Source organism: Oncorhynchus kisutch, linkage group LG24 (assembly GCF_002021735.2).
Source record: "Oncorhynchus kisutch isolate 150728-3 linkage group LG24, Okis_V2, whole genome shotgun sequence".
In the NCBI taxonomy this organism is placed as follows: Eukaryota; Metazoa; Chordata; class Actinopteri; order Salmoniformes; family Salmonidae; genus Oncorhynchus; species Oncorhynchus kisutch.
This window is the reverse complement of record NC_034197.2, coordinates 7,454,922-7,468,106: the sequence shown is the minus strand read 5'-3', so window position 1 is coordinate 7,468,106 and position 13,185 is coordinate 7,454,922. Positions and strand designations below refer to the sequence as shown.

At 41.2% G+C, this 13,185-nt stretch overlaps 1 protein-coding gene across 11 annotated transcripts in view; it reads right to left on the bottom strand.

Moving 5' to 3' along the window:
• scn8aa (sodium channel, voltage gated, type VIII, alpha subunit a) overlaps window positions 1-13,185 on the bottom strand; it is a 94,690-nt gene that overhangs the window by 64,315 nt on the left and 17,190 nt on the right. For all 11 annotated transcript variants that reach the window (XM_031803797.1, XM_031803800.1, XM_031803796.1 and 8 more), the window contains exons 3-5: window positions 3,759-3,877; window positions 667-756; window positions 162-290 (exon numbers count right to left, since the gene is read on the bottom strand). In XM_031803797.1, the coding sequence (XP_031659657.1) occupies window positions 162-290; window positions 667-756; window positions 3,759-3,877 (338 nt within the window). The remainder of the gene's footprint in view (window positions 1-161; window positions 291-666; window positions 757-3,758; window positions 3,878-13,185) is intronic.

Sequence of the window (13,185 nt, the reverse complement as noted above, 5' to 3'; positions counted from 1 at the left end):
AACCACTCTTTCCCAAAGTAAAGAGAAAGAAAGAAAGAAAGAAAGACTGGACAGTAAAAATAACTTGAGATGTATTTATGCTCTACTCAATGATCTCACACAGTAATAATGCTAAGTATTTCTTATAAGAAGGAACAGGTAGGTATGAGTCTGATACTTACGCCATAGAAATGACCATGAAATCCAGCCAGTTCCATGGATCCCTTAGGAATGTAAACCCATCTATACAGAATCCTCGAGCGACAATTTTTACAAGAGATTCAAACGTATAAATCCCTGTGAACGTGTACCTGGAAGACAGAAGCATGATCAGAATGAGAAATTTATCAAATCCATGAACAACAAAGAGTTTTTATTTGTTGAAATGATGCACTGGTAAAACACTAAGGCATCGTCTGAATACCCAAATTGCGTTCTAAATAGACCGTTTTATAGTATGTTGGAAATGAGTATGGCCTAATTGGCAGGATTTAATTTTATTACACGGTATGTAGTTTTAGTAAGTAGTAGGCGAGAAAGATTTGAGACACAACCTACGACTCTTGAGCACGGTTAGTAATACACCAATGATAAAATTTAACTGATGTTGGTTGAGACATGCATAATAAACTTGTTCTAGTATTTACTATGTACTTGTGTAGATAAATATAATAAATGTGTACTTACTCTACTTGTTTGGACCACTCAGGAGGATCACTAAAAGTCATGAATATACAGTTGGTCAAAATAGTACACATAATGATCATGCTGAAAAGAGTGAGGAAATGAATTAAGGAAAAGTCCAGAGATTCACAGTGGAAAACAAACCCAAAAATGTCATCCAAAACAGTTTACTATCTATCACATTACGTTTGATGGTCATTTTCCATTCAGTTCATGCAGATTATGTACACTCTTTTCACTCTCTCTCATAGGAGATATGGATGACTCGACAGAAGTGGTGCAAATTGCAGTCCCAACCCCAAAAAAACAATTGCCTCCAAACTTAGGACATTTATTTACATCATGATACAAGTACTGTATGTTCTAATTCAACCAAAGGCTATTACAAACATATTGTTAAATTCAAATAGAACAAAGTCATTGTTTATGCACCAATTTATATTGAGCGGTGGCTGTGCATGGCTCTCTATTACTTCTTCACTATGTTTCGGTAGCGACAAATTTAGTGGAGCGGTAAGGAATTCAGGTAAATATTTCAAATATACAATACAAGCAAAGTGTGTGAGTAGTATAAATTATATATTGCTGAAAGTTTGGGAAAAATAGGATCCAAATGGTATTATTTTTTGCACCCCTTCTGTAGAATGACCCATATCCTACAACTGTAGTACTACTGAACCATGCTACTGCATACTATAAATACAGATTTAGGATCTTAATCTGATCACCCTGTTGCAGGAGAACTTTCCTGCAATGCAGGATATTTAAAACGTGTATGTGACGATTAAAAAGGCTTCTGACGTTTGTCATTTCCATTTTGAAAATTCAGACTTGATTTTTTCTTATGAAAAATGTATCGACCCCTACAAAAAAAATGTCCATTAATTATAATTTCCTGTTGCTGCAGGATAATGTTCCTGCTGTAGCAAACTGGCTCAAATTAAGATCCTACATTTGTAGAACTATTCATACATCTGCAAAAGGCAAGAATGAACACATCAAATCTAGCTAAAAGTATATCCTAATGGACTTTTCATAGTAGATGAACTTAACACTAACTGAAATACTAGTACAATGGGTTAAGTGTGTCCACAGGTCAAATATAGGTTCCCCCTAAAACCATTATTTCCCATAAATGATTGATCTAATGTATAGGTGGTGGGAGTGGACAGCCCCCTATTCCCTTTATAGACCCCTGTGGGCCCTGGTCAAACATAGTGCACTATAATGGTGCCATTTGGGATGTAACCATGAACCATACTGCACTCTACATTTCAAGACTAACAAGGCTTCACCACAGGAAAAAAACGTGGTAGTGTGAAGGAAACTCCAATGTCAGCAGTAGAGCAATCAGGGATGTATTTCAATATCCTAAAGTGACTTCCTCTCCTCTACGTCTCATTTCCTTTATCTACACTGATCTCAAAACAGACCATGTGAAAATCAAAACGGAGTCTATCTAGCACTGAATTACATCGCACCTGTCTAGTGGTTTAATGACAAAGAGAAGAGAAGCGACCAGTAGGAGACAAGGAGAGGACACATCTTTAGACTATTGAGATGCAACCCTGATGTGTCAGCAGACCCACATGGCAGGCTGTGATTGGTGCTGAGTGGGAAGTCCAATCTCGGAAGTGATTGACATCACGATCAAACTTATCAAGACAGGATTAACCTTGAAGTAGTAGGCCTTATAGTACCAACAATTACAAGGATTTCAATAACTAAGACTCATCAGGCCCGTATTCACAAAATGTCTCACAGTATGAGTGCTGATCTAAGATCAGGTCCTCCCTGTCCATATATTTGTATTCATTATAACTTAAAACTGATTCGAGATCAGCACTCCTAGTCTGAGAAGGTTTATGACTTTGAGGCCTGAATTTGTGTGACTGTTAAAATAGCAGCAACCCCCATATTAATTTCACTCTCAAATCTCAAAGAAATACTTCAAAACAGATTGTCTGTGGTATTCGAGCACAATCTCTTGTGGGTGCATGGATGGACTGTGGGTCAAATACACATTTTGTAACTGGATATGTCTATACATCTACCTGTCGAGTCTGTAGCGATATATAATGTCTATAAGTCAGTGCCCAGGTCAGGATCACGAATGAGGATCAGTTTCAGTGTTATTTTCATCATCTTAATAGATCAATGGATGTAGGATGTATGGACTAAGCCATCTGACCTACTCTTATATTGGTAGACAATAGCTATCCCTTCTTTTAACATCTAAAGACGGGATGTGACATCATTATTAGTCAGAGTTCCCTCCCCTTCTCCATGGCTGAGAGTCATCCTGAGGAAATAATACATTATAAGTGGGTAATTTATCATAACAAGTCTTAATACACTATAACTGAATAATACTGGATTAATAGCTGCATTCTTATCGAAGTCACTCTTACACTAGCCCTACACTCCTCCCCTCTCCCAATTTAACAATCTGCTCTGATCAGTTCCGTAAGCGTAAGCATAGGTATGTCTACGTTACCTAAGGTTTCTGTGGAAATCATTGGGTGCTAGCCTGGGTTAATAGATACTAGAAGTCTCCCAAAAAAAGGGAAATAAGAAAAAGTAATCCCTCTTTCTTTTTTAGAAGACTTTAGAAGCCCCTCTACAAGGGGGCTTAGTAAGAGGGTTTATGGTTGTCAGGTTAAGGATTGATTAAATGTAAAACCATACATGTACTCTTTCCAAGATTAAGGATCATCTACTTTGGCATTTACCCATTCTCATTGGTGGTTTAATCTTCAATTTAAAGAGCATATCCATGTATTTTTCCCCACTGTGGTTTAACAGTCTTGCCCTTGCTGATATCTGCAGCTTTCAGACTCTATAAGCGCTAACTGTGCATCCAAAAACTTCACCCTGGCTTATTCCATATAGTGCACTATAAAGCGAATAGGGTGCCATTTTGAACATCAACCCATGACATGATACAGTCTATACTACCAACACTGAAGCAGCAGCCATATGAACAGTAATAGCAGCATGCAGCAGAAACAGAAGGAGCGACATCAACGTGAATACTCTAAAACGAACAGGAAAGACTGTTGTCTCTCCTGGTAGGACACCATTTGAAAGGATATGAATGTATCAAAATTTTTATAGCTATTCGCCTGAAAAGATTAAAAGGACTTATGATGTACAAGGCAGGGTTGGCACTAAAGCGGAAGATTGTCTTCCCTCTGTTTAGCACTATGAATGTCTGTGGAGAGAAAGAAACAACGAGAAAGGGATCAAGAGAAACAGAGAAGTGAAATATTGAAGTAGTCATTTAAGGCATGCACACCCAAAAATAGCTAGAGGTGGTTCATCCATCCATATGTGCTCACAAAAATGTCAGATAAAACATAAGTCTACAACATACATCATACCAAACTTTTATGTATAATATAGACATTCATCTATTATTTCAACAGAAAATTCCCAATACCAGTATTCTATTCTACCAGAATATATACTGTTGGTTTTGTGTAAAAAAAAAAATCACCTTTCACTAACAAAAAGCAGAAATCTATCATTTTCTAATTCTCCACTTTATCTTACATCAGATCAACATAGGTAAACTACAGGTTTGAAATACTGTACTATGCAACATCCTGAAAATGCCCACCAAGCAAACTCGATGCAGGGCAGAGGCAGCCTCTAATCTCTGAGTTTTACACATCAGCCCCTCTCACCCAATCATAACGGGAAATGTGCAGTGTGTAGAGAAATGTCCTGTCGTAATGTTTCAGCTCCTGCCTCTACATTGTGTCCTGCCCTGCCTGCCGTTGATGGCTGTAGTGGTTTTGAAAGGAGTGGAAGCAAGCAGAGGGACCGACGGAGGAGGAAGGGGCTGGCCAACCTCTTTCAGCAGATAACCTCATAATTGTTTCAATAAAACATGACAATTTGCATGAAACTTTAATGAGACCCTGTGTGCATTTTCAAAAGTGATATGTACCCATGTGCTTTTAACAAGACAAGGCTTCCCTGCATTACGCCTTGCCGAGCATAGACCACGGACCAGTGTTTTATCCCAAAGACAGAAGAGAGGAGATGAGAGGAGAGTGTCCCAGCCCCATTGGGAGACCTCAAACTGGGCTCCCCATCTAGTCTTTCACAGAGAGGAGACGAGAGGAGAGAAAGAAAGAGAGAGAGAGAGGCCATATACCGCGAGCACACTATATCATCCTCAGCTGACATGCTCTAACATGCAATTTTGTATACATCCTGTACAGTTATGTATGAAATATTGTACAGTTATTATAGATAAGTGCTATGGGGAATAATACTGTACAAGACACAGGATGGAAATCATATGACTTGACTTGTTTCAGTCACATGGCTAGCATACCTTAATTTGATTGCAATTCAAATCAGAGCCTGATGTAAGTAAGGCAGGGTTGAGTGATGTTGAGTAAGTCATTAAGTACAGTACAGTGCTAACTACAGCACAGTGCTAACTCCTGGAGCTGTACTGTATGTACAGTATCAGTCAAAAGTTTGGACACACATACTCATTCAAGGGTTTTTCTTTATTTTTACTATTTTTTCTACATTGTAGAATAATAGTGAAGACATCAAAACTATGAAATAACACATATGGAATCATGTAGTAACCAAAAAAGTGTTCATCAAATCAAAATATATTTTAGATTCTTCAAAGTAGCCTCACTTTGCCTTGATGACAGCTTTGCACACTCTTGGCATTCTCTCAACCAGCTTCACCTGGAATGCTTTTCCAACCGTCTTGAAGGAGTTCCCACATATGCTGAGCACTTGTTGGCTGCTTTTCCTTCACTCTGCAGTACAACTCATCCCAAACCATCTCAATTGGGTTGAGGTCGGGTGAAAACCTTGAATGAGGTGTGTCCAAACTTTTGTGTATATATACTTTTGACTGGTACTGTATATATATATATATATATATGGGTCAGGATAGCGGGGCAGTGGCATTAATGCTGTCATATATTCTGAACATTACAAGCCAACCACACAGGTCCAGCTGTAGTGTGATACACTTGGACATGTACCAATTGCCATTTAGATATGCCAAGAATACCAATATGACATTACATTGGAAAGAAGCAGTTGCTTGTGCACACACACACACACACAAGTTGTGCTACATATGCACTTACATGTAAGGAGAGACACATTTATGAACAAACACAATACACATATGCACACAAACACACACACAGACATCACACCACCAACACACAGTCTCACACAGACACACCCGCATGCAAGATACCTTTTTGTAACGCATGACTAAACTGCTGCAAAGCTACTGAAAATTTTATAATCCAGAGGAACAGGGAGAGAGACAGGCAGACCAAAAGGCTCTGGGCAGGCTAGAAGCAACTGCAGCAGCAGTAGTAGCAGTAGACTCGGTAGAGAGAGAGAGAGGGGAGGGGGGGGGGGGCAGAGGGAAGGAAGGAGAGTGGTGAAGGAGCGGTAAGGAAAGTCAGAGTGGTGAGAGAGAGAGAGAGAAAGCAGTAGCTCAAACGATGTAGCTCCAGGGTTAGTGCTATCTGGAATCCTTTGCGATGTCCCTACCCTAAACCTTAACCCCTACCCTAACCTTAAGCATAACTCTTAGCTAACCCTAATATCCTCGACCCTTATCGTTTTAAATGTCAACTTTAATGGGCTAACGTCAGAATTGGGACGTCCCAAGGATTCCTGATAGCATTGACCGTAGCTCCAGCCACCAGGCACTAGGCAGAGCAGAAGAGGGTTGTTTGCAGTAGCAGCAGCAGCAGGATATGCATCCGAAGGACAGCAGTGGCCATTTAACCTCTTAAACTAGCCGGGCTAGTTGCTTAGTGCTTACATCCTCAATTCAACTCTTCATCAATCAATCCATCCATCCACTACCCAGCCACCACACCCCTATGTCATTCACTCTCTCAGTTTCCATATGTCAAGCATCCTCTTTCTGCTTTTTTAATTCACCTAATTCCATTGTGGTCCTCTCTATGCAACATGGACTCAGAGGTAGACGTAACATAGTAAACATAAATTTGGGACTCTCTAATTAGTATGATATGTTACATTTCATATGGTATGTATTAATTTGTGGATGTCCATCATCCATTTCGTATGATATGTTACGAATTACATTTCATATGATATCTTACAACTTCCAAATTCATACAATATGTTACAAATTTGCAGAACAGCTGATATGTTACAAATGGCAATTTGTTGTGGCTAACATTAGCTAGGTGGCACCGCTAACGTTAGCTAGGTGGCTAATGTTTGCTAGGCTAGGGGTTAGGGTTATGGGTTAAGGTTAGGGTTAAGGTTAAAGGGTTAGGGGAAGTGTTAGTTAATATGTTAAGTAGTTGCAAAGTAGTTAAAAAGTAGTAAAAAGTTGCAACGTTGATAATTAGCTAAAATGCTAAAGTTGTTTGTGATGCACTGTGTGTGTAACTAGCTCCGCCGCCTTTTTTTGTGAAGACGCCCAAATAATAATTTCTAGTTGAAGGAACATATGAGACAAGTTGAGAAAATACACAATTTTACATTGACAACATTTTGGTAGGTGGCATTGCAAATGGCAGAGTCTCCGAAGTTTTAAAGTTTTTTATATTCGTATTTGTGGCCAAAGCATAAATTGGACAAAAAAACAATTGGTCTTCTGACCAATCACATCAAATCTTTTACGGAGCTGATCTGATTGGTCAAAAGACCAGTTAGTGGGGGGGAAAAAAATCTGAATTGGGCTGCCTGTGTGGCCAAAACAGACCGCTTCAAAAATGCTATTGCCTCAGAGAATGATATCATCCTCCGTCAATCAGCAGTCTACACACATTCATATTTTTAATGACTGGTATACACCCACACCATTCTGTTTTTGGGGTACGCCCACACCATCAAAACGCAGAAAAGCTGTGGTATTTCATAGAAATCTGGAAACAATGGACAGTCACTTTAAAGCTACAGTCATTTCCAACAATTGCCATGGGGCTATAAAGAAAATGTGGAGTTTTAAAGCTAAATTCCTGCAATTCTGTCATGGCTTATGCCATGTTCATATGCTATCTGAGCGACTCAAACATAATAACTAAATCAATTGGGGGGTGATATGCCATGATATTTTTTAGAATTTTAGATTCTCCCTGACTATCTAGTTTCTATTTTGGTGATTGTTAATTTTCAAAGATAATGTTATTTTACAAAATATAGCTTTTCTACATACTTTATATCTGTTTTTTAAGTTAACACTTAAATGTTTTAACATCCGCCGCTGATAAATAAACATAGGGGAAACACTGATTGCATAGCACATGGTTACATCTGTGTCGTTGTTGTTTCAAGTCCGATGCGCTCAGAAATGTTGTTACATTTGTATAATTTGAGGGGAGCGCATAACAAGCAAAGTTATTTGTAGAATTTTACTTTGCCTATGAGAACCATTAGCACAGGCAAGTCTGATTAGGCTTAGCTGTACCACAGCCTCAGTGGTTGCACCTTTACAATGCAGGAAACCACTTGTCTCTAGCTCAAACCATTAAAAATGAATGACCTATTTTACCTGAGCTATAAAAATAAATTCTAGCATGGATTCGCGGGACGCTCTAAAAGGGTTACTCACACATTATCACAATGAATAAGGAATTATGAAAATAGTTTAAATAAATCTATTAATCTATTAAAAAAAAAACATTTGTCACAGAAAATAGATGATTGTAAGTCATTATAACTTCATGAGGAATCATGAAGGTATATATTAGCTAAAGAAGACAAACAATTCTGCATATTTTTTCGTCATGAAGTTTATTTACGAAAATCACTATTTTACAAGCTATCTTGCTAGCTAACATTAGCCAGCTACATATACATTTAGTTTGCTATATGGGTGTTTGACATTTGTATGAATTGTAATTCATTTTTTAGGTACTCCTGAGCAAACCAGCAAACCATCTTGTGAAACACAGTGGATGTAAAGAATGTAGCTAAAGCATTTAATGTTACTGCAAATTGAATAAAACAATTTTGTAAGCTTGCCTTGCTGTTCATAAAAAAGTCTGAATTTCTATCGCTAACATTAGAGATTGAAGATATCTGTCAAGCAATGCAGCTGAAGTAATGTCAACTAGCTAACTATTTTTGCTTATTGTGAAGTGGAGGATAAAAAATATGCCAATGGATGCATAGCAATGTAGCCAATATGTGTAGAGACCCTAAAATGTTTGTTATAAATAAACTCAGCAACTTCAGGACGCTGCCTTTCAAAGATAATTTGTTAAATAATCCAAATACACAGATCTTCATTGTAAAGGGTTTAAACACTGTTTCCCATGCTTGTTCAATGAACCAAAAACATGCACCTGTGGGAACGATCGCTAAGACACTAACAGCTTACAGATGGTAGGCAATTAAGGTCACAGTTATGAAAACTTAGGACACTAAAGAGGCCTTTCTACTGACTCTGAAAAACACCAAAAGAAAGATGCCCAGGGTCCCTGCTCACCTGCGTGAACGTGCCTTAGGCATGCTGCAAGGAGGCATGAGGACTGCAGATGTGACCAGGGCAGTAAATTAAAATGTCCATACTGTGAGACGCCTAAGACAGCGCTACAAGAAGACAGGATGGACAGTTGATCGTCCTCACAGTGGCAGACCACGTGTAACAACACTTGCACAGGATCGGTACATCCGAACACCACACCTGCGGGACAGGTACAGGATGGCAACAACAACTGTCCGAGTTACACCAGGAATGAATAATCCCTCCATCAGTGCCCAGACTGTCCACAATAGGCTGAGAGAGGCTGCACTGAAGGCTTGTAGGCCTGTTGTAATGCAGGTCCTCACCAGACGTCAACCTCAACAATGTCACCTATGGGCACAAACCCATCATTACTGGACCAGACAGGACTGACAAAAATTGGTCTTCACTGGCGTGATGGTCGGATTCACGTTTATCCTCAAAGGAATGAGCGTTACACCGAGGCCTGTACAATGGAGCGAGATCAATTTGGAGGTGGAGGGTCCGTTATGGTCTGGGGCGGTGTGTCACAGCATCATCGGACTCAGCTTGTTGTCATTGCAGGCAATCTCAATGCTCTGCATTACAGGGAAGACATCCTCCTCCCTCATGTGGTACCCTTCCTGCAGGCTCATCCTGACATGACCCTCCAGCATGACAATGCCACCAGCCATACTGCTCATTCTGTGCATGATTTCCTGCAAGACAGGAATGTCAGTGTTCTGCCATGGCCAGCGACGAGCCCGGATCTCAATCCCATTGAGCATGTCTGGGACCTGTTGGATCGGAGGGTGAGGGCTAGGGCCATTTCCCCCAGAAATGTCCGGGAACTTGCAGGTGCCTTGGTGGAAGAGTGGAGTAACATCTCACAGCAAGAACTGGCAAATCTGGTGCAGTCCATGAGGAGGAGATGCACTGCAGTACTTAATGCAGCTGATGGCCACACCAGATAGTGACTGTTTTGATTTTGACCCCCCCCCCCGGGACACATTATTCCATTTCTGTTAGTCACATGTCTGTGGAACTTGTTCAGTTTATGTCTCAGTTGTTGAATCTTGTTATGTTCATATAAATATTTACACATGTTAAGTTTGCTGAAAATAAACGCAGTTGACAGTGAGAGAATTTTTTTTTTTTATGAGTTTATTAGTTCAGAACAGTGGTTTTAATTTTTTATTGGTTCCACTGGTTAATCATTAATTCCCAAGAAATGGCAGAAAATGAGTGAAAGGAATGCGACTGTTACATGTCAAACTGCTATTTTGGAATGTCCTGATTCAGTACTACTCTACTTTGAACAAGCAGCCTCCACTCTTCTGGGGAGGCTTTCCAGGAAATGTTGGAATATTAGTGAGGTCGGGCACTGATTGATATTGGCTCGCAGTCTACATTCCAATTCCTCCCAAAGGTGTTCAATATAGTTGAGGTCAGGGCTCTGTGCAGGCCAGTCAAGTTCTTCCACACCGATCTCAACAAACCATTTCTGTATGGACCTTTGTGCACAGGGCCATTGTGATGATGAAACAGTAACGGGTCTTCCCAAACTGTTGCCACAAAGTTGGAAGCACAGAAGATTCTAGAATGTCATTGTATGCTGTAGCGTTAAGATTTCCCTTCACTGGAACTAAAGGACCTAGCCCGAACCATGAAAAATAGCCCCAGACCATTATTCCTCCTCCAACCACCAAACTTTACAGTTCGCACTATGCATTGAGGCAGGTAGCTTTCTCCTGGCATCGGCCAAACCCAGATTTGTTCGTTGGACTGCCAGATGGTGAAGCGTGATTCATCACTTCAGAGAACACGTTTCCACTGTTCCAGAGTTCAATGGCGGCGAACTTTACACCATTCTAGCCGATGCTTGGCATTGCGCATAGTGATCTTGTGTGCAGCTGTTCGGCCATGGATACCAATTTCATGAAGCTCCCAACGAACAGTTAATGTGCTGACCTTGCTTCCAGAGGCAGTTTGGAACTCGGTAGTGATTGTTGCAATTGAGAACAGATGATTTTTACATGCTACGCACTTCAGGACTCAGCAGTCCTGTTCTGTGAGCTTGTGTGGCCTTGCCATTGTTGGTCCTAGAGGTTTCCACTTCACAATAACAGCACTTACAGTTGACTCAATCAGCTCTAGCAGGGCAGAAATTTGATAAACTTACTTGTTGGAAAGGTGGCATTATATGACGATGCCAAGTTGAAAGTCACTGAGCTCTGAAGTTAGGCCATTTTACTGCAAAAGTTTTCCTATGGAGATTGCATGGCTGTGTGCTCGATATTATACACCTGTCAGAAAGGGTGTGGCTGAAATAGCCGAATCCACAGATTTGAAGGGGTGTCCACATACTTTTGTATATATAGTATATGTTGCCCATATGGTTAGTATGCATTTTGCATGACAAATATAAGGAAAGCTGTTACTGCCGCCAGTATAGGCATTGTGAAAAACACAAGGCACGTCGACAATTAATTGCGTGGTAGGCTATCCTAGCCGCTTCGGCTGTTCGCGAGTGAGTATTGTAGCGATGTCCTAATCCATAGCGTTATTTATCTCTCCCTACCACTAGTTGCTCCGTTTTCGAGGGACACAAAAACAAATGAGGGGGAGGGGTGAGGGGAGAGTTATTGGGATTGAGTCTAAGTGTACCTCAAAGGTTCCTCACAGCGAAATACATTTCAATAACATTGGCTTGGCTGCATCTAAGAGAGAGTGATGCCACTCTTTCACGCATCCTTGCACACGTCTTCCATTTCCCCCCGCCTTCCTTTCCAGCCTCCCTCCCATTAAACTGGGCTGGTAGTGACAAAATTCCACACCCGGGCACAAGCTAGTCTCGCATTACCACACTGCATTGTCTCGTTCATCACTCGGCTGTTGAGAACGGACGTGGGGAAATCGAGGCTAAACACAATCTAGCTAGCACAGCCTGGCCAATCCCCAACTCAACCCAGGACAGTATAGCATGGGCCAGCCCTAGCCCTAGCCCCAGCCCAACACAACCCAGCCCGCATCCAGGTTGGCTGACCTGGTGTTCTGACAAACAGACCTACACACCTAGAGGTGTGCGATACCCTTGAATGAAGATTCTCATCTGCGCCCCAAATGGCATCCTATTCCCTATATGTGCCCTGGTAAAAGTAGTGCACTATAAAGGGGATAGGGTGCCATTTGGGAGTGGGAACACACGCATCAGTATTCTCAGAGAGTCAGAACAGCGTCCCAGTATAGCCCAGCCCCAGCCCCCCACACAGAAGACTGAGGCTGAGTTAGAGTGCTGCATCATCAACCATCAGCCAGCCAGACTGTTCGTTGGCCCGGCCCTTTCCTCTCTCTCCCAGTCTCAGTCTTGACACACTCTAACAGAGCCAGTACTGTGTCAGGGGAGGGGAGACAGACCAGCTTTCTCCACATTATATTCTCCTCACATCCGTCCATCCATCCTCCGTACACAGGCTGTTGGTGTGTTTCCTTCATTTGCTTATTATTCCCCAAAGCAATAACATGGTCTCTCATGACTACTAGCAATAACATGGTGTTCTCCCATCATGGCTGTAGTATTCTCGCGAGCCATACGCGACTCTCCAGCTGCGGAAACTGTAGATAGGCTACAGAGATGGAAGAATCTTAGCCCAGGGAGGATGACTTCCCTTTCATTAGCCCCTTCAAGCAGTAACTGTTTTCACATCATGGCTGTACAGGGATGCTATAATCTTAGCCAAGGAGGATCCATTCCCTTTGGCAGTAGCACAAGACTTGATGCTGGCCATAATCAGATTCCCCTGTTAGCTGAAAGCTGAGAGGGGTGTTGATAAAAGGCTGGGAGGGAGAGTGGTTGTAAAACAGAGGTTATGTCTAAAATAGCAACCTATCCCGTATATATTACACTACGTTCGACCAGGGCCCATAGGGATCTGGTCAAATGTAGTGCACTTTGTAGGGAAAAGGTGGCATTTCAGACATAACCTAAAACAGAGACGAAAAATATAGATCTCGTTCCTCCCTGCATTCATGTGAGAGAGAGACAA